The 19,440-nt window shown below is 60.4% G+C and overlaps 1 protein-coding gene across 1 annotated transcript; it reads left to right on the top strand.

Moving 5' to 3' along the window:
- The first annotated feature begins 452 nt into the window (after window positions 1-452).
- On the top strand, window positions 453-19,250 carry FRMPD1 (FERM and PDZ domain containing 1). Its single transcript, XM_041463329.1, has 15 exons — window positions 453-553; window positions 1,212-1,369; window positions 2,650-2,752; window positions 2,829-2,874; window positions 3,770-3,877; window positions 7,609-7,704; window positions 9,339-9,464; window positions 10,552-10,671; window positions 10,910-11,046; window positions 12,423-12,549; window positions 12,845-12,940; window positions 13,800-13,982; window positions 14,355-14,502; window positions 14,949-15,569; window positions 16,735-19,250. The coding sequence occupies exons 1-15, from the start codon at window positions 453-455 to the stop codon at window positions 19,248-19,250; spliced, it is 4,686 nt and encodes a 1,561-aa protein (XP_041319263.1).
- Window positions 19,251-19,440: the final 190 nt, after the last annotated feature.

A 19,440-nucleotide genomic window follows, 5' to 3' on the forward strand; every position in this document is an offset into this window, starting at 1 on the left:
AGCGTGCTCTGGTGTCTGCAGTTAGTGTCAAACCAGGTGCCTGCTTTCACTGAGCACTCGTGCTCTGGCAGCCTCAGTTTGGGGGTGGGAAGCTCACCCAGCCCTTGCACCTCCAAAAGAAGCCCATGGAGCCATAAAATCCTTGGGAAAGGAGTGGGAACATCACTGCCTGCCACGGAAGGGTAACGCACTGTGGCCGTGACATGGGTGACCAAAAGCAGCGAGCAGGGGAGGCTGGGTGGGCAGCAGTGCCATGAGTGTCACAGCACGTGTCACTCTCTGTCACAGCTCTGCTCTTCACTAGCTGATCTCTTGGTGTTAGACAGTACAATTAATATTGTTTTATTCTGTGGTGGGTTGTGAGTTAGTGTTGGTAACGCTGACAGCTGTCCAGAGGAACCCCCCAGTCACTGTCACTCTGTTTTCCTGTGGTTTCTGTCGCTTCCAGGTAAATGGGAGATTTGGAGACTAGCTTAATCCATACACGAAAAACATGTAGAATAGAGCAAATGGTAGCAAAATGGCTTCATCGCTCTCGGGACAGCGCACCCAGGTGAGTGGGGTTTCTGAGGAGGGAGCCCCCGCTGCTGCAGGGAGCGGGGCTGCACAGCCTGCACATCCTGCTCGCTGGTTCTGTTCTGGGAAATACACACGCAGAAAAAGAATGGCAGCAGCCTTCGTAAGCAACCCCCTTGGCTCGCAGGGACTGATGTTGCTGCCTTGCTCTGCTGTGCTTTTGTGAGGAGGAAATACAGCGTTGCTCCATGTGAAACTTGCTCTTCTTGAAGGTGGGCTCCTGCTTCTCTTTGTGGGCCCACATTTTTGACTAGGTTGCATTACCAGGGATCCTGGTCCATGGCTGCTTTCCTTCCCTGAGGTCTGTGAGTCAACATTAGGGTGGAGTGGACACAGGGTGGACATCCTGGGCTGATGGATCCCACAGGGGCCCAGAGCTGTGCGTCCCCGCGCTGCCTCTCCGGGTGGAGGTCATGGCCTGTGCTGGGGCACACCTGGGCCTCTCCTGCTGTGAGGCCACCGGGCTGGGGTGCCTGGGGAGCTGTGGTCACAGCCAGGCTGATGTCCTCAGCCTCCTGCAGAGCCCAGGGAGCCGCTGCTGGCTGCAGAGCCAGCCTCGGGGCAGCAGGGAATGGTGTGGATCCTTTGGACAAGCGGTGCTTACGTCATCTTTAACCATGTGCTCTGGTCCCCAGGGGCAGCGTGGCAGTGATGGACAGTGCTGGGGACAGCGCAGCCCAGCCCCCCAGCCGGGCCAAGGTGACAGTCACGGTGTACAAGGACCTGGTGCTGCAGCACTACGGCTTCGAGATCTGCCCCGGGCTGCCCCTGACCATCGCCTCTGTCACGGCAGGTGTGGCCTTCAGAGCCCAGCACGCGGTGTCGGGATCAGCTCTGGCAGGGGTTGTGGTTTCTGGGGTGCCTGGTGGGTGTGTGAGCCCTGGGCACAGCCTGGGTGACAGTGGCACACGCAGTGCCAGGACATGTCCCTGCCCCACGGTCTGAGCCAGTGTCAGTGTCCCCACGGGTCCCCCAGCTGTGCTCACCTGCTGGCCTGCCTGATGCAGAGAGCTGCTCAAAGTGAAGTCCCTCCTGGTTTTATCTGAAATGCAGAGGAAGAATTTAATCTTGTCTTAGGGAATTTCATCTGACTCTGCTGTGGTCACAGTGATCTGGACAGACCCTGGGCTTTTAGCCCTGTGGCAGAGGGGTTTGCTGCTGTGTGCAGGCAGTGCTGAAATCGAGCAGATCAGCTCCTCTAGCTATAGAAGAGACAGGTGTAACTCAAAAACTCTTATTCTGTTTCTTATTAGGTTTTTTTGTTGGTTTTTTTTTTTTTTTTTTTTTTTTTTTTTTTTTTTTTTTTTTTTTTTTTTTAATGGGTGCACAAAACCACGTAGTTTTCACCTGTTGGTGTGAGTGTGGCAGCCCTCTGCTTGGGGGCTGGCTGGGCTCTGGGCCAGGGCATGTACCTCTGTCACTCCCACTCCTCTTTATGCCCTTTGCCATGTGAAACACGCTGAAATCACCTGGGAGCTGTGGGGAGTAAGAAGTGGGTTTTTTCTGCTGTGCTTCTCTTTTCCCCAAATCAGAAAAAATCAACATTTTACTAGAGCTGAAGCACAAAAAACCTGTCTGAAGCTGAGGCACAAAGAAACCTGCCCTTCTGAGGCTGTCCTTTGCTGATGGGAGCCCACAGCTACGTGGCCCCTGCTTGGTTCCCAGCGTGGTGGGCTGTGACAAGGGGACAGGCAGATCCTGCGGGGCTCTCCATGGGCAGAGGGAGGCTCGAGTGGGGGACAAGGACACAGGCAGGGACCCACCAGGTGGTGTCAGCACCCAGTGTCCTTCAACCCCTTTTCTTTGGCCAGCCAGGTGTGGTTGTTGAAGCAGCAGGTGCTGGGAGGGAAGGGGAGCTGTCTCGGGACACCCCAGGTGCAGGTGTGGCACTTGGGGACAGCAGTGAGTGCCGGAGCCGGCAGTGCGGGGTTAGGGGTGGAGGGGATGCTCTCGGAGGGGATGCTCTCGCAGGGGATGCTCTCGGAGGGGATGCTCCCGCAGGGTTTTGCCGTGTGAGCGGCGCTGTGCCCGGGCGGGAGGGCTGCCCGTGCCTCACTCCGCTCCGCCGCGCAGGGAGCACGGCCGACGGCAAGCTGCAGCCGGGGGACCAGCTCCTCTCCATCAACTCCAGCGCGGTGGACGGGCTGTCCGTGGAGCGGGCGGCCAGCCTGATCAGGTGTGTCACGCGTGTCCCCGTGTCCCCGTGTCCCGGGCTGCGCTGCCGCCCGCGCTGACCGCGGGTCCCTTTGCAGGGACGCCGGTGACGAGCTGCTCCTGACCGTCCTGCGCTGCGCGGCCGTAAGTGGCCCTTCCTCGGCTCCCAGGGCACGGGACAGGGCTGGCTTGGGGCTGGAGGGGCTGGTCAGAGCCGCGGGTGTGCCCTGAGCATCCCCGGCTGTCGCCGCCGGCCCCGGGGAGGGCTGGCAGCGGCTCCTCGCAGCCCCCGGTGCGGGGCCGGGCTGCGGGGACAGGCTCTGCTCCGTGCTGAGACCCTGCTGCGCTCTGGGACGTGCGGAGTGCTCGGGGCTGCTCCCAAATCCCGTGCTGTGTCCCCGCCTCGTGTCCCCAGGGCAGTGAGGGCTGGGGCAGGAGGCGCGGGCACTTCTGGCAGGTGAAGGCTTGGCTCTGCCTGGCAGCTGCCGCGGGGACACCGAGGGGCTCTGCTGCTGCTCTTGGGGACCATCATGCTTTACAGGGGGTTTGTGCAGAGTTCCTGAAAGCGTGAGCCCGGTGGCAGCTGCCACGGTGACAGCAAGGTCGTGTGACAGCAGCGCCGTGCGGTCACGTCCCTGGTGGCCGCGGGCGGCTCTCTGGGCGGTTTGCAGCTCTCTGGGCAGCCCAGCAGAGCGGGCAGGGTCTGTCCCTCGCTGCCAGGCTCTCTGTGAGCTGGATGAGGCGCACCCCAGTGCAAGCCAGCTGCTGGCAGCGCCCCAGCCGCTCTGCGGGGTCCGGGCGTGGGGGACAGCTGGGCACGGCAGCTGGCTCACCTGGGCGGTGACACGGGCGCAGTGACACTGGCACACACGTGTGTGCTCGCTGGGCAGCCAGGGCTGGCTGCAGGGCCGGTCCGAAGGGTCTGGGCAGGGCTGGGGGCGGTGGGCATCCCCAGGACACCCTCCGGGCGGGTGCGAGGGGCGCAGGGCGAGCAGCCCCGGCACGGCTCTGCCCCGCCCGAACTCCGCTGTCGTTTCAGGGTGGCCCCAAGTCGTCGTTCCTCACCGAGGAGAAGAGGGCGAGGCTGAAAACCAACCCCGTCAAAGTGCGCTTTGCGGAGGAGGTGCTGCTGAACGGACACTCGCAGGTCAGGGCCGCGGGGCTCTCCCGTGGGCCGGGGGCCGGGCTCGCTGTGCCCCTCTGCCCGGGCCGTGGGCAGCCTCTCCCTGCGGGGTTTGTCTTTGATGTGCTTTCTCGGGCTGGTGGCAGACACCGCCTGCGCTGGCTCTGTCCCGCTCCCGGCGGAGCCAGGCCATTCCCTGCGCCCTGCGGGAGGCAGCTGTCCTCCCTGGAAGTGCTAATCCCTCCATGGCGAGCCCTCCCTGCAGTGTGGGCAGGACGAATCCCGGCCCAGAGAGGTGGAGGCAGCTGTGGGAGCAGGGTGGTGTGCTCTGGAGGAGCCGGGCTGGTTCCCGGCACAGTCCCTGCGCGGCGGCTGCGTCCCCGGGCACTCTGCCCTGCTGTTAGGTGTCACCGTGCGCTCCAGCGGCAGGCTTGCTCTCCGTCCCTGCCCAGGGTGTCCCCAGGCGTGCACAGCTGTGCTGGCCACTGTGGGGTGGGCTGGCTCTCAGTCCCTGGGGGCTGCCAGCCCACCACGGCTCTGCCCCTGCTGCTCTCCCTGCGGCACAGGTGAGAGCTCTTGTGTCCTCCCCAAGGTGTGAACAGCTCCTGAACGGCTCCTGCTCCTTCTGTGTAACTTTCTAAGCTCACTGGGGTCAGCTGGGAGTCATTAGCTCTGTCGACCTTTCCTGGTGTCTTTCAGGATGAAAGAACCCTGTGGTCAAAGTGCCCCTTTCTGCCCCCTGCTCATTAGTGCTGCTCGGCTGTCCAGGTCTGGCCAGCCTTTCTGCTTCACAGCAGGGACAAACCGGGCCCTTTTCCTGCTGCCCCCCGGCCTGCCTGCTGCTCCCTGGTGCAGCTCGGGGTGCTCCCAGGGCAGAGTGTGCTCCCTGTGCCCTGCACACGGGCAGAGGTGCAGCCGCGGGTGCCGAGGGTGTCACCTGCCTGTGTGACTGCAGGCGGGACCCCGCTCCTCCTCCTCCTCACTGCAGGGCAGGGCAGGTCGGCTGTGCCTCCAGACGTTCCCAGTGTCCCTCTGGACCCTGGGGTCCCTCCCTTCCTGCCACGCCGTTGCCAGGTGTGCCAGGGCTGCCCTCGCAGGGCTGTCCCACCCCTCAGGGTCGGTGACACGGCTGTGGGGGTCCTGGCGGGCAGGGGACAGCATAGCTCCCGCTGTTGGCAGGTGTGACACCCGGGTCACCGGGCGGGGAATGGCAGCGGGAGGATGTGCCCGGGAGGTGGCCCCAGGTGGCCCGAGGGCTTGGGGCAGGACGGATGGTGGGACACGGGCAGAGCCGAAATCAGAGGCAGAGCCTGCTGCTGGTCCGGCTGGGGATGTGAGCCTGCGGCTCCCCGCAGCTGCAGGCTGGGCTCGTGTCGCAGCCCGTGGGTCCGGGGCTGTGCCAGTCCCCGAGCGGTGGCTCCCAAGGAGCCTGGGAAAGCAGCTCGTGTGAGAGTCTAAAGAAGGCACCTGTGGAGGGAAAGCTGCACTCCGAGCCTCCCTAAAGCCTCGGAGCTGATCCAGCCTCTGCAAGTGCACAGGAGGGACACGGTCAGTGTTTAGATTGCCATTAATTTAATGACAGCACAAAGGCAGGGGAAATTAATTCAGGTGCTGGGGTCCCACTGGTGTTAGATTCCCTTTTCACCATCTGGATATGTAACCTGTTTTGAACAGTGAGGTATTAGCACAAAGGAAGAGTGAATAAATTTGTTGCATATTTATGATTTCTTTCTGGAAAAGCACTATGCACCTCGGCAGCCCTGAGTGCTTTAGGGCTGCTCTCCTTTCCGTGGGCTGACGTACTAAGGCAGCCAAAATGGGTATTATGGCCCTGAAAAGTGTACAGCCTCCAGTTTCAGTAAATATACTGCTCTTGTCATCCTAATGGAGCACGGCTAAGTGATCCTTGTGGCGGGGGGAAGGATCCCAGCGGCTGCGTTCTGCAGCTGAAACCCGACCCTGCAGGCTGCAGCATGAATTGTTAATGAGCCTCGCTGCTGCCCTGCCTTCTGCAGGCTGCTGATGTATTCCACATCCTGAGCTCTGCGCCGGGGACAGCCCCCGGGGACGCGGCCGCGTTGTTAGCAGGGGGAGCTGGGGAGCCAGCCCTGCCCCGGCAGCACGGCAGGGCACGGCTGCTGCAGCTGGAGGGTCAGCTCATCTCAGCTTCTGACAGCCTTCACAGCAAGGGAGGAACCCCTCTGGGTGCCCTGGATGTGGGCAGGAGAGTGGGGATGCTCTGGGCAGGTGTTCAGTGCTGCAGGTGCAGGTCCCCTCCCGCGTGTCTGTGCCGTGGGAGAGAAGGGGAGATGTGCAGCTGCTGTGAAACTGCATCACTGTCCTGGGGCTGGTGCACACTGCAGCCCCTGCCAGAGACACGAGCTCTTTGGGCTGGCTAAAGGGCCCAGAAGCTGGGCTAGAGAAAAGAGCAGCAGTGTTCTCTTGTTTTTTCTCAGTAATGGCTGCAGGCAGCTTGGACCCCAAGAGTGGCTGTGAGAGGAGCAAGGGTGGGATTTAGAAGGGTTTCGTGTTTGCCCTGGCAGCACTTCCAGGGGCTGTGGGCTCTCTGTGAGGTTTGTAACAGGAGGCACAGGAGAGATCATCCCAGAAACCCCGTTGCTAACCCTGAGGCTCTCTGACAAGGAGACGAATCCCCTAGGCGGTGGGAGCAGCGTGCTGGCCCAAGAACAGGACAGAGAGTGCTGGGCAGGAGCTCCAAGGTGCAGGGCTGAACTGCTGAGCCCTGAGCAGCCAGGGGAATGGTGGTGAAGCTGGGGGAGAGGGGCAGGCATCCCTGCTGCAGGGAGGGCTGAAAGGGGATCGGGCTGCCTGGGAGGACAGAGGCCAATGCTCAGACCCTTCCCCAAGCACCCAGCAGAGCTGCTCTCACTGAGGCTGTCCTCGTCTTGTGCCCCGTGTTTGGGACCCATCTCAGGACACTCTGGTACATCACCCCCTGCCTGGGACGTGCTGGGGTGTCAGATCTCGGGGCAGGGCTGGGTGGAAGCAGTGTGGTGTGTTTGGCAGGCTCCCCGTTGTGGTGGATACCCCGTGTGTGGAGACGAGAACCTTGGCTCCATGTTTCAGAAGGCTGGTTTATTATATTATGTTAAAATTATACAATAAAATATGCTAAAAGAATAGAGAGAAAGGATCCATCAGAAGGCTGGGAAGGACAGGAGAGGAATGATACCAAAGGCTGCTGACTCCCAGAGAGTCCGAGCCAGCTGCATCTTTGATTGATTATTGATTAGAAACAACCAACATGCACCAACCCCAGCTGCACCTGTTGCATTCCACAGCAGCAGTTAATAAATTGTTTGCATTTCTTTCCTGAGGCTGCTTAGTCCCTCAGGAGGGGACAAATCCTAGCAAAGCATTTTTCAGAAAATATCACGGCTGCCCCCGTGGCGCGGGCAGCGCTGGGGCCGCTGTCAGCGCGGGGGTCCCTGCTGCTGGGGATGGCAGGATGCCTTTTCCCGAGGCGCCGCCGGGCGCTGGGGGTGAGCGGGGAGCGTGGCTCCGTGCTTCCAGCGCTGCCGCTCCTGCTGCAGGCGGTGCTGCCCCGGGGGTTACGGTAAAGGTAACCCTCCTTCTGTCTCCCCGTGCCAGAAGCACAGTCAGGAGCCAACCTGGTGCCGTGCAAGAGGGTTGCCAAGGCAGAGAAGGGTTTTCCTGGATGCCAGGACTTGCAGTGGCGGGCAGAGCAGCTGGTGCCCAGGCTGGGTGCCCGAGCTGCTGCTTTTGTTCTGCAGGGCAGCTCCCTCCTGTTCATGCCCAACGTCCTCAAGGTGTACCTGGAGAACGGACAGACCAAGGCATTCCGCTTTGAGAGCAGCACCACTGTGAAGGTAAGGAGGCTCTGTTGCCAGCAGCCCAGCCCAGCAGAGGGGCAGGCAGGGCCCCTGCAGCCCCCCAGCTGGCTGTGCTGGGCACGCTGGGTTTGCTGACTCCAGCCTCGTTCTGCCCTGGTGAGGATGCTCCCCTCTGGAGACACGAGCACTGATTCACCCCCCAGGTGAAAGGGCAGCACAGGAGGGAATGATCCTCCTGAGCAAAGGGTGATCCTCCCTCTGATCACTCCCCTGAAAACACAATGCTGCTCTGCTGAGCCGTGGATCCAGCCCTTCCCAAACTGCTGTGCTTGGACACACCTTGCACACCTCCAGGTTTCCTGGCCTGATCCTTGTGGCTGCTCAGTGTTTCTGTTGCACTTGGTAAGATTTGGCCATGGCCAGTGGCTGGAGGGCATAAATTACTTAAAGGACAGGTGGTGTCCTGCACCAGTCCACGATGGACAGGCATTCTGGGGCTATCAGGCTGAAAGTATATTAAAGGGAAACAATGAGATTTCACTTTATCATGCAGTGAAAATTTTTCTCAGAAAAGGAGGAGTGTGTCTAGCTTGTTCAAGCTTCACAAAACCGTTGTGGTCTCTCAGGCAAGTAAGTGTCTGCAAGTCTTTTGACTTGCAGGGTCTAGAAAAATAAAATAGTGAAATAAAGCAAGGAGGTGGAAAGGAAAGGAAAGGAGACTTGTAAAAAGATATTTGAGTGCCTGTCCCCAAGGGTTTAATTTCTAAAGGATGGATTAGCTCTTTGTCTTTGACTTGAGTTGCTCAGCTCTGACATGCAACAAGTTTTCCCAGTTTCTGAGAGCAGCCCTCACCAGTGCCCTCCAGAAACACCTAAATGAGTAAAATGCTTCCCAAGTTAGGTGTTTCCAGAAATTCCTCTGTGTTTTGAGACATCCTGGCTTAAAACTGAGGTGAGTCAAACATTTATGCTTGCCTCGGAAGGCTTGAGTGAGCCCAAGGGCTTCTGTTTCAATTTGTGCTCAGTCAAGCCTGAGGTGGTATTTTCTTTTTGCCAAAAGTAAACCTTGTTACTTCTGTCGCAGTTAGAGTATTGACAGAATTCTCTATTACAAAGTGAAACACCAGCTTCAGTCAGATGTGGTAGGATTTTTTACAGTTACAGTCTCAAATTCTTGTTTATTGCAGAGAAGTGTTCTTCACAAGTTCTTTTTAGTTTTGTCAAAAATCATAGATTCACAGACTGATTTGGGTTGGAAGGGACCTTAGAGACCATCCTGTTCCCATCTCCTACCATGGGCAGGGACACCTCTCACTGCTTCAATCCTGTCCAGCCTGGCCTTGGCCACTTCCCAAATGTTTCAGAGTTCTAGAAAGCTAGAATAACAAACACAGCAAACACTCGGGGTGTTTCTGTCACTCAGGGGTGACAGAAAGTGCTCAGCAGCACCCAGCTGAAAAGCCAAGCTGTGGGTGTGAGGCAGCTCAGGACAGGCAGCTGCAGGAGGTGGCTTTGACACCTGTGACACCTCGGGGTCTGCAGCTTGCCCACCTTCTCCTCCGCCTGCTGGGATGGCTGTGCTCTGTCTGTCCGTGCCCCGCAGCCCTGCAGGCTGGGGCACGGCGTGGCAGCCCTGCAGCAGTGCCCTGCGAGAGCCCTGTGCCCTGCAGGACATCGTGCTGACGCTGCAGGAGAAGCTGTCCCTCCGCAGCATCGCGCACTTCGCGCTGGCGCTGGAGGAGCAGTACAACCTGGCCAAGATCCACCTGCTGCACGAGGAGGAGCTCATTGCACAGGTGAGCGGAGCCCCCCTGCGCCCCACAGCCCTGCAGAGGGGCACTGCCCCCCAGGAGAGGCCGGTGAGGGCACAGGGAGCCACCAGAGGGGTGAGCTCAGCTCGGCCCCCGCCATGCCATCCACTTCTGCCCTGGTGTCCACACCCCACGCCCCTGGGGAAGGACCTTTGAAGCATCCTGAGTGCCCCCACACACACAGCAGTACCCCTGGGCTGGTGCTGCCTGCAGAGCAGTCGTGGGTGACATCCTTTGTGCCCCCTGTCACAGCAGCCCGTCTGCTGAGGACTGCTTGAGCCTGAGGCAGCTTTAAGGCAGCTGGGCCTGACCTCTGCTCACAGCTCCCTGAGCATCAGAGCATCTGCCCCAGCAGGGGCCACTTGGGCTGAGTTCTGAGTCAGTTCCTCGTGTCCTGTGAGCCCGTGGCGTCCTGCAGCCGTGCAGGTTTGTCAGAGGTGCCTGCTCAGCTGCCCCAGCTCCGTGCTGCTGCCTTTGGTGGCTGGCAGCCCCCTGCAGAGGGGTCCCTGCAGTCACACAGAGTGCCCTGGGTGGGAAGGCACACACAGGGATCATCCAGCTCCAGTCCCTCAGTGGCTGCTGCTGTCACACCACTGAGCACATGGGTCCGGATTTCCGCTGGGCAGGACCTGCCCAGAATAAAATATGCTGATGGATAACTCAGAGCCTTGACATTGTACTGACATTACAGGGATGATTCAGGGGTCTGTTTAGGGCTGCTGTGTCTTGTGGCTGCGCTCCAAAGCAGAGCAGCCTGCCCCTTCCCCTGCTGCTATCACACTGCCCCAAAGCCTCTGTCCTGGTGACACTGCAAGTCTTTGGGATCAGTGGACATTTAAATGAGGTCTTGCTGTCAGAGGGCTTCTGGGCTACTGCAGGGAGAAGAAAAGACCAGATGGAGAATCAGAGATAAAGTTGCAAGCACTAGCAAAGTCTCCTTGTGTTTGTTCAGGACGATCTGCACCGTGCCCCTGCCAGTGGTGTGACACCATTCCTGTGGGTTTGCAGGGCAAAGGCTTGTGGTGCACCCCTGGAGGGGGGCTTGTGCTGTGAGACCCCCTCTCTCTTGCAGGTGGTCCAGAAAAGAGACTCTCACGACTACCGCTGCCTCTTCAGGGTGTGCTTTGTCCCCAGGGACCCCTTGGACCTCCTGCAGGAAGACCCGGTGGCCTTTGAGTACCTGTACCTGCAGGTGACACGCTTAGCAATCCCTTCTCACCCCATCCTCATTTCTGCTGTAAACCAGAGCGTGCCTCAGGCTGGCTCAGCTCTATGGAAACGGAGAGCACTTAAAACCAGGGCATTTCAATTCGATTTGCTTTAACTCTTAAATCAGCTTGTATGCCTGGCTGGGGATACCCTGGCCTGGCTGCGTGGCGTGGCAGTTTGTCCTGCCTGCCTGTGTCCTGACCGTGCTGTGTCTGCCCCAGAGCTGCAGCGACGTGCTCCAGGAGAGGTTTGCAGTGGAGATGAAGTGCAGTGTGGCGCTGCGCCTGGCCGCTCTGCACATCCAGGAGAGGATCTCTGCCTGTGCCCAGCCACAGAAGGTGTCCTTGAAATACATCGAGTGAGTGCTCCGATTCTGTGCCCCGCTGTCACTATGCCCTGCAAAAGCTGGAGACCCCAAAAGTGGCATCAGGTCGCTGTTTGCCCCCTGTTTAGCTCTGCACAGAGTCCAGAGGGGATTGCAGCCCCTTGGCTGTGCTGCAGGGTGGCCTCGGGCCCCCTGTCCTCAACCCCTGCCACTGAAGGGGTGCTGGGGACAGTTAAAGGTGATATAGAGACTTTAGCATCAGAAGGTATGAAAACACATTTTATTATTTGAAATCTACAGTGTTTATAGAAATAATGGTGGATTTAAGACTTGATTGGCTTTCAGGGATGTTTTTTTTTTACACTATGGGTGAACTATGAATAGTGCACTCTGGAGAACCATATTTATTACAGAAAGAGATAATAATTGTTTGAATTATTTCTTCTAAGTTTCCCACAGCTTCTACTCAGCTTCTCAGGACTTTCCTGGGAGAACTATGTTTCCCTCTGTTCAGAGGATATGTAATTCCTACACACCCCCTGACCTGCCTGGGTAGTGCAGGCACTGGACTCCTGGGTGTGTCCCGAGGCACAGGGAGGGTCTTTGTCACAGGGCCAGGGGCTTGAAACTGCAGATCTCTCACACAGGGATGGTTACCCGAGCTGCTCCTGCCAGTGTTGACTGCAGTGAATGGAGAGAGAGGGTGCAATCAACAGTCTTGCACAGCCAGAAGCATGCCAGGAATACCTCCTTTGGGCAGTGGTAGATCCTGGGATCTGCGGGGAAATGACCAAAAAGTGCTTTCGGAAGGGGCAGGTGTGCCCTGCTGCTCTTGGGCTGCACCTGCCCTGGAGGGGCCCTGCTCTAGGCAGCAGTTAATTACTCGTTAATTACCAGCACTGGTGTGGTGGCCAGGTTAATTACCAGGCACTGTGCAGCCAGATGTGCCCAGCTGTGTGCAGGGAGTGGGGGCGAGGGGCAGCTGCACTGCTCTCACCTCACATGAGGCCTGGGCTGGGTGAACTCTCCAGCAGCACACCTGGGCCACGCTCTGGGTGCAGGAGGCTGAACCTGCTGAAATGTCATATTCCTGCCACCAAAGCAAGGGCCATGCCAGGACAGAGGCTCCATCCTGGGGATGGTGGGGGGAGATGGGCACTGTGCTGCTCACGCAGGTTGTGAACTCCCTCCTGGGAAACCACGTGAAAATGGCCATTCTGCCCCAAAGTGCACGTTGCGCAGCGCCACTCCTGACCTGCTGGCAGGTGCAGGTAGCAGGGAATTGGAGCCAGTGAGGCCACTGGGGGTGTCACAGCCCCCCAGGGCTGCCTGGTGCCCCTGCCCTGCCCTGTGCTGCTGGGGGTCAGCGTGGCTGGGACCCCCTGTGCTCCCTTCCCTCTTTCTGCCAGGAGGGACTGGGGGATCGAAAACTTCATCTCGCCCACCTTGCTTCGAAACATGAGAGGGAAGGACATCAAGAAAGCCATCAGCTACCACCTGAAGCGGAACCAGGTGCTGCTGGACCCTCGGCAGAAGGTAGGGTGTCCCCCCCAGGTCACAGTGTCCCCCCCAGGTCACAGTGTGCCCCCCCCAGGTCACGGTGTCCCCCCCAGGTCTCCTCCTGCGTGTCACCCGGGGCTGTTCTCTGCCCCCCACGCTGTGCCCCTCTCCCTGCTCTGTGCCAGGCTCAGAGGGCCGTGTCGGGTGGTCCCTGGGCTCCTCTGCTGCCCGGCAGACTGAGCTGGACGTGCTGGTCACAGCCCGGTCCTGAGCAGGGGCTGTGTCCTGCTGCAGTGCTGCTCCTGACGTGTTTCCTCCCCTGCCCACGCAGCACGCGCCCGGCGCGGCCCAGGTGCGCCTGAGCTACCTGCAGATCCTGGGGGAGCTGAAGATGTACAGCGGGATGATCTTCAATGCCACCATGATGGTAGGGGCTGCTGTGGGCACTGCCCCCCCTGTCCTTGTCACCGTGGGTCCTGCTCGGGGGCTGTGCTGGAGGAGCTCAGCCTCATTCCTCCCAAGTGTCCGCAGCACAGACCAGCCTGCAGAGCAGCTGTGCGTGTTTTCCTGACTGGAAGCTGCCATTCTTGCTCCTCAGATAGACCCTGTCTGTCCTTTGTGTGTTATAAAGTACTTGGGAAATGTGGGCAGGCTTCAGGCTGTTGAGAAAATACTGGAAACCCTGAAACCTCACAGTGAAAAAGAACTCTTCCCTTTTTACCAGAGGTTTCTTGGGTTGTTGATTGTTCTGCCTGTCCCCAGCTGGGTCTGTGCTGAGCTGCAGAACACTGGGGGCTGAGCCGTGCTGGTGGGCCTGTACCACAGCAAGACCCCCATGGGTCACAGCAGTGCTAAACTTTACACCTACGTGCAAACTGAACAATTTCTGCCAGATCATATGTGCGTTAATTCATTTTTCATTAAGTGTCTCACCCTAACAAAAAGCACTGACACTTCTTCCAGGCCCAGAAATGCCTTTGTGAAGTCTTTACCCTGCAGCAGGTCTCACTGGGTCCACATGGGGACACCTGGGCTGCCAGGTGACGCGGCTGGCAGTGACCTCCTGCTGCCAGCCCATCCCTGGGGCTGCCGGGGGGCTGCTGCATGCCTGGGGCCGCCCAAGGCAGGCTGCTGGTCCCTGTGTGGGGGCAGAGCAGGGAGCGGGCTCCAGCGGCAGCAGCAGCAAGGAGAGTCCGAGCAGGGATGCCCAGGAGGTCGGGGGGCCCAGGGGGCCCTGCCCAGCCCGGCTGGGGGTCCCTGCCCCAGGGTTAACCCGTGCCCCACAGCTGCAGGACAGGGAGTCGTACGTGGCGCTGCTGGTGGGCGCCAAGCACGGCGTGAGCCAGATCATCAACAGCAAGCTGAACATCGTCAGCAGCCTGGCCGAGTTCCCCAGCATCAGCAGGGTGGAGCTCAGCGAGGACTCGGAGCGCGTGAGCACCGTCAAGATCTACCTGCAGGACCTGAAGGTGAGCAGCTGAGTGGGCACGGGGAGCCCCCTGCACCATCAGCTCTCCCCAGAGGCTGGGGAGTCACGGGGATAAAGGGCTTAGAACAGACCGGGGGGAAAGCTCGCAGGAAGAAACAAAAATATGGCTAGAGAGAAGGGATTCTTCCTGCTGTGAGGGAAAGTGATTTTTCCTCCATCAGTGAGATGCAGCAAAGGCACAAAAGGTGAGAAAAATAAATTACTCCTCTTTGTGCCTCCTTGTAAGAGACAGAGGGGGTGCCTTGTCCTTGTGCAGCCTGTTCCTGCTCACTGTGGTACAAGCAATATTTGTTTATTCTAATCTTCTTTACTCTTTTCTCCTCCACACCTCTGAAAAATAAACCAAAAAAAGGTGCTTACTCTGCTGCTGGAGTCAAACAGTGCCAAGGACCTGGTCTGCCTCATCGCTGGCTACTACAGACTCCTCGTGGATGCAAACGCCTCCGTGTTCACCTGGGGAGAGAAAAAACAGCAGCTGCACCGTGTCTCAGCTGAGGAAGGTGTATAAAACCAGCCTTTTTTTGACACAGGGTGGGGAGGAAGCGGGTGGGTGACCTGGGAGCAGCATCAGGTGGGAGCAGCAGCCCGGGGCTGTGCGGTGGCACCTGCGTTAGATCGAGGCTGGGCTCGGTGATCTGAGAGGGCTTTTCCAGCATTCACGGTGCCCTGCTGCTCTGACAGCTGCGGGCTTGTGGGGACCGAGGCTTGGGGCGGGGGTCAGCTGGGCTGGCAGCTGCCCTGCAGCTCGGGGGGCTGCTCTGGGCTGGAGCACCCCCTGCTCCATCTGCACCCCTCCCTGCAGCTCGGGGGCTGCTCCGGGCTGGAGCATCCCCTGCTCTCTCTGCACCCTGCCCTGCAGCTCGGGGGGCTGGCGAGGGCTGAGCCCCCGGGGTCTGGCTGAGCCCCCCACCCACAGCCAGGGCTGACGGGTTCCTTTAACCCGCAGGGTACGAATCCCGGGCCTGCAGCGACTCGGAGGACTCCTGGGAGCCGGGTCCCCGCGCGGAGGGGCGGCCGGAGCCCCGCAGCCCCGCGGCCAGCGGCGGCGGCCCGCGGGACACGGGCGGTGACAACGCCACCGACAGCACCTCCGAGGCGTCCGACTCGGCCAACACCGAGAGCCGGGGCTTCAAGACGAGCGGCTCCAGCGACTCCATGGATGCGCTGGAGGAGGAGGCGCTGGAAGCGTGCTCTTCCTCCAGGCCAGAGCTGCTGCGCCTCTGCACGCCCACCGTGCGGGAGATGCGCAGCTCCGAGCGCAGCTTCGTGCCGGTGTGCGCCAGCCCCGCCGGCACCGGCACCGGCACCGGCGACTACCTGTGCTTCCTGCAGGTGCCGCCGGGGCCCGGGGCCGGCCCCGCGGGGCAGGGCGAGCGCTCGGCCGCTCGGGAGGGCTCCGAGGGGGACGCCGCGGGCTCCTACAGCCGGTGCTGCAGCGCATCCCCCGCGGGCAGCGGCGCCGGGGACGGCGAGCCGGTCCTGCGGCCGCCGCCGGGCTTCGGGGACTCCAGCTCCGAGGAGGAGTTCTACGATGCCGCCGACAGGCTCAGCCCGCCGGGGCCGGCAGGTAAAGGCACGGCCGTGCCGGGGTCCCTGCTGCCCGGCGGGGCCGCGGTCGCTGCGGGACACGGAGCTGCTCTCAGGGGAACAGGGGAAGTTTGTTCTCTGACTCCAACGTTTCTAGATTTCCAAAGGTGACAGTGGGTTGGAGGGTGACAGTGCCACCTCTCCAATGACACTGGACAAACCAACAGCCCATCAAATTTCTCCTCCTCCATAAAATAATGCGAAACAATAAGTTATTTACAGAAAAGTGTGTGAGAAAGTTTGCTACAAGAATGCAAACATCAGAAGGCTTAGAAAATCTTAAAAAATCAGGGCGGCAATCAGTCCTCCTGGGGGCTTTTCCAAGACTTTGGAGGGACCTCTGAAGCCCCCTGTCCTCTGCAGGCCACTCCTCAGCACCCTTACAGTGACATTACAGGGGGATTTGTTACCATGTGCAAATACCAGGTGTTGGGAAAAGTCAGTTTGCAGAGGAGCAGCATTCTGGAATCGCCCAAACCTGTAAAACATTGTTACATGAACCCCCAAGCTCAAAGGTCGTGCTCAGGTTAGAGGCTGGTTTCAGAGCTGGGCCAAGGATTCCCAGGGCTGGGCAGCTCCTGACCACTGTATTTCCTCAGAAATGGGAGTATTCTCCTTCCTGAACTAATCAGCTCTTTCAGTATTAACAGAACCTCTTAAGAATTTAATTCATGCCATTAGAACAGTTTTGGCTTTTACAGCAGTGCACAGTCACCGTACTGTGCTCAGGAAGGAAACTGTCTCTGTGGAAATTGTTACCACCGAAATACGAAATACACAGCTGGGAGCCCCTGGCCGTGTTTCTGTGCGGTGATACACCCACAGCTGCTGCTGTCCCCAGATCTACCTGGGGAATTACAGCCACCCCTGCCTCCAGGTGAAGCTGCTCCCTCATCACCAGCCCTGGGCTTCAGCCCTTGTAGCCACACAGCCAGGCTCTGATTTTTCTGGACATCCCACTCCACGCAGGTTCTTGATCACGAGAGACCATTTCCCTTTGCTCTCGGGAGCCAGGCACTGCTGCTGCACTTTTGTGCCTGTGATCCCAAGTCCTGTGCCAGGAGCTTTTTGGCCCACTGTGTAGGCATGAGGACATTCTGCTGCCCGGGATTTCCTCCTGATTTCCATGTTTTTCTTGCCCTCAGGCTGCGATACAGCATCCTGGGAGGGCACAGAGACCTCCTCCTGCATCCCACAGAGGCTGAGGTGCTACAGCCTGGGGGAGAACCCACCAAGGAGGGAGAAGCAGGGGCAGGAGAAGGAGCTGACCTACAGCAAGAGCCTGAGGAAGAGAAGGTCTTTCCTGAAAACTGACTACACCTCGCAGGTCAGTTTCCCTGCAGCTGCCCCAGGCTCTCCACAGCGCTGCTGCTCCTGGCCACCCACTCAGCCCCCGACAGAGGACACAGGGAAGGACATGGAGAGGGGGATTGCTGCAGCCCCCCGGGCCCAGAGGGACACTGCTGGCACAGACCCCTGCTCTGACCTGCTGGACATGGAAGCTGACACCACGGAGACAAAGTCGGTGATGGAATGGCTGGTTGCCTCCCTTTTGGACGTTCACCATCCTGGTGGCCAGTGTGGGGAGCAGGACAGCAGCCTCCAGCCACAGCAGCCCCCTTTGCTGGCCCAGGAGCCCCTTCCCCGAGGTCAGAGTGGAGCTGCCCAGGAGAGCTCCCCAGGGGAGGCAGATCCCGGCTGTCTGGGCGAGGAGAGCCGTGTGCCCACTGCAGGCTGGCAGAGCCCGGCGCTGCAGGAGGAGGGGGGTGAGCTGGTGGGCACCCAGCACAAGGCCAGCCTTGTGCCCTCTGCTGCTGTGTGCCCCTCTGACCAGCTCGGGCTGCTGCCACCGGCTCCCGGCTCCAGCACGGCCCCTGCCCAGGAGCTGGCCCAGGAGCAGGGGCTGCTCCCTGCCAGCGTGGAGCCTTCCCTGGCTCCCTGGCACGAGAGCAAAGCCGAGCGCCAGAGCTGTGTCATTGGCAAGGGCAGTGCCGACAGTCAGGGCAGTGCTGATGGTCAGTGCCATGCCCAGGGTCAGTGCCATGCCCAGGGTCAGTGCCATGGTGATGCTCAATGCCATACTGATGGTCAGTGTCATGGTGATGGTCAGTGCTGTGCTGATGGTCAGTGCCATGCCCAGGGTCAGTGCCAGGGTGACGATCAGTGCCATGGTGATGCTCAATGCCATACTGATGGTCAGTGTCATGGTGATGGTCAGTGCCGTGCCAGCAGCAGCTGTGAGGGGGCCGTGTCCCGGGCCATGTCCCGGGCCGTGTCCCAGTCCTTGTCCCGGGCCGTGTCCCAGTCCTTGTCCCGGGCCGTGCTCCCGGGCAGGAGCTGGCAGGTGAGCGGGCAGACCCTGCACGGCGGGCAGGCGCGGCTCCCGGAGCCAGCCCAGCTCCTGGCAGACTGCAGCAGTGCCTCGGGGGTGCTCACCCGCCTCTCCTGGCTCTCACTCGGGCTGAGGACAGAGCCTGTGCCACTCAGCCCTGTGTCACACGGCCTGCAGGACAGGGGCCACGGCCCACTGCAGCCCTTGGCGTGTCTGACAACCCACGGGTGCAGGGCTGGTGGCAGGATGGTGCCAGCATCTCCTGCAGGAGGAGGCTCTGGCAGCTCAGGGCAGGCTGCAGGGCAGCCAGGAGACCCAAGAAATGTGGCTCAGCAGCAGACCCAAGGAGACCCAGGAGACCCAAGAAATGAACCCCAGCCTGCACAGGCTTCTCTCCCCAGAGAGCAGGCGGCAGGGCTGGGGAAGGACTCCTGCCTGCCTCCATCTGCAGGGCTTGCCATCTCCTCAGTCCCAGTTCCCTTGGGGCAAGGAGCAGGAGCCCACGGGGCTGCAAAGCACTCGTTCCTCTGCTTTAACCCCGAGCAGGGTGAGCAGAGCCCTGTGCCCCCCCTCGCAGCCGGGCCCTCCCCAGCCCCCCGAGGGCTGGACAGCTGCGGCTGCCGCCTGCCCTACATCAGCTGCTTCCCGCAGCCCCACAGCCAGGGCGAGCGCGAAGCCAGCCCTCCCCGGCTGCCAGGACCCCTCACCACCCCTCCGTCCAGCAGCTGCAGCCTTCCCAGCACCCCCGGGAGCAGCTTCCCAGTCTCTGTTGCTGGGGACACGGCAGGGCAGGACCCCCACATCCGAGTGCTGGGGCAGCTGAAGGACCAGGCGTGGGTGAGCCCTGCGGATTTCTCCCACTTCCTGGCCTACACTGTGGAGCTGCAGGAGGTTGTGGGGAAGCTCTGTGGGAACCAGGCAACCCACCTGCACGACCAGTGTGCAGAGCAGGGTGTGGAGAGCAAGGGTGCCCTGGGCTGGGCTTCCCAGGACCTGCTGTCCAGCTGCCAGGCGCTGCTGAGCACGGAGCAGCCCCTCACGGAGGTGCAGCGTGCTCTGAGAGCCACCTTCGACCGCCTGGTGCAGCTGGCAGTGACCTGCTTCCAGGTGACACACTGCCGGCGGTGCAGGCAGCGGCAGCAGGAGCTGGGAGCTGCGCTGGGGGATGTGGTGGGCACCTACCAGCAGCTGGTGCAGGCCCTGCACCAGCAGCTCCACGGGCAGGTCTGCCCTGAGCTGGGCACCAAGCTGCTCGCCCGCCAGCACACGGCCCTGGCCGCTGCCATCTTCTGTCTCCTGCAGCAGTTCAGGGCGTCCCCGTGGCTGTGACGGGCAGGCTGGGGGCACACCAGGGGGACAGAGCCCAGATGTGTGCCCTCTGTGCGCCTCAGGCTGTCCCCCAGGAGATGCTGAGCCCAGGGTGGCCGCGGCAGGACGTGCCCACACCCACTGGGGTGGCTCCCCAAGAGCAGCCGTGCCCCAGGTGCTCTTGGAGCACTCCAGTGCGTGTGTCTCGCCC

This window comes from Pyrgilauda ruficollis, unplaced genomic scaffold, assembly GCF_017590135.1.
Source record: "Pyrgilauda ruficollis isolate IOZ18807 unplaced genomic scaffold, ASM1759013v1 scaffold164, whole genome shotgun sequence".
Taxonomy (NCBI): Eukaryota; Metazoa; Chordata; class Aves; order Passeriformes; family Passeridae; genus Pyrgilauda; species Pyrgilauda ruficollis.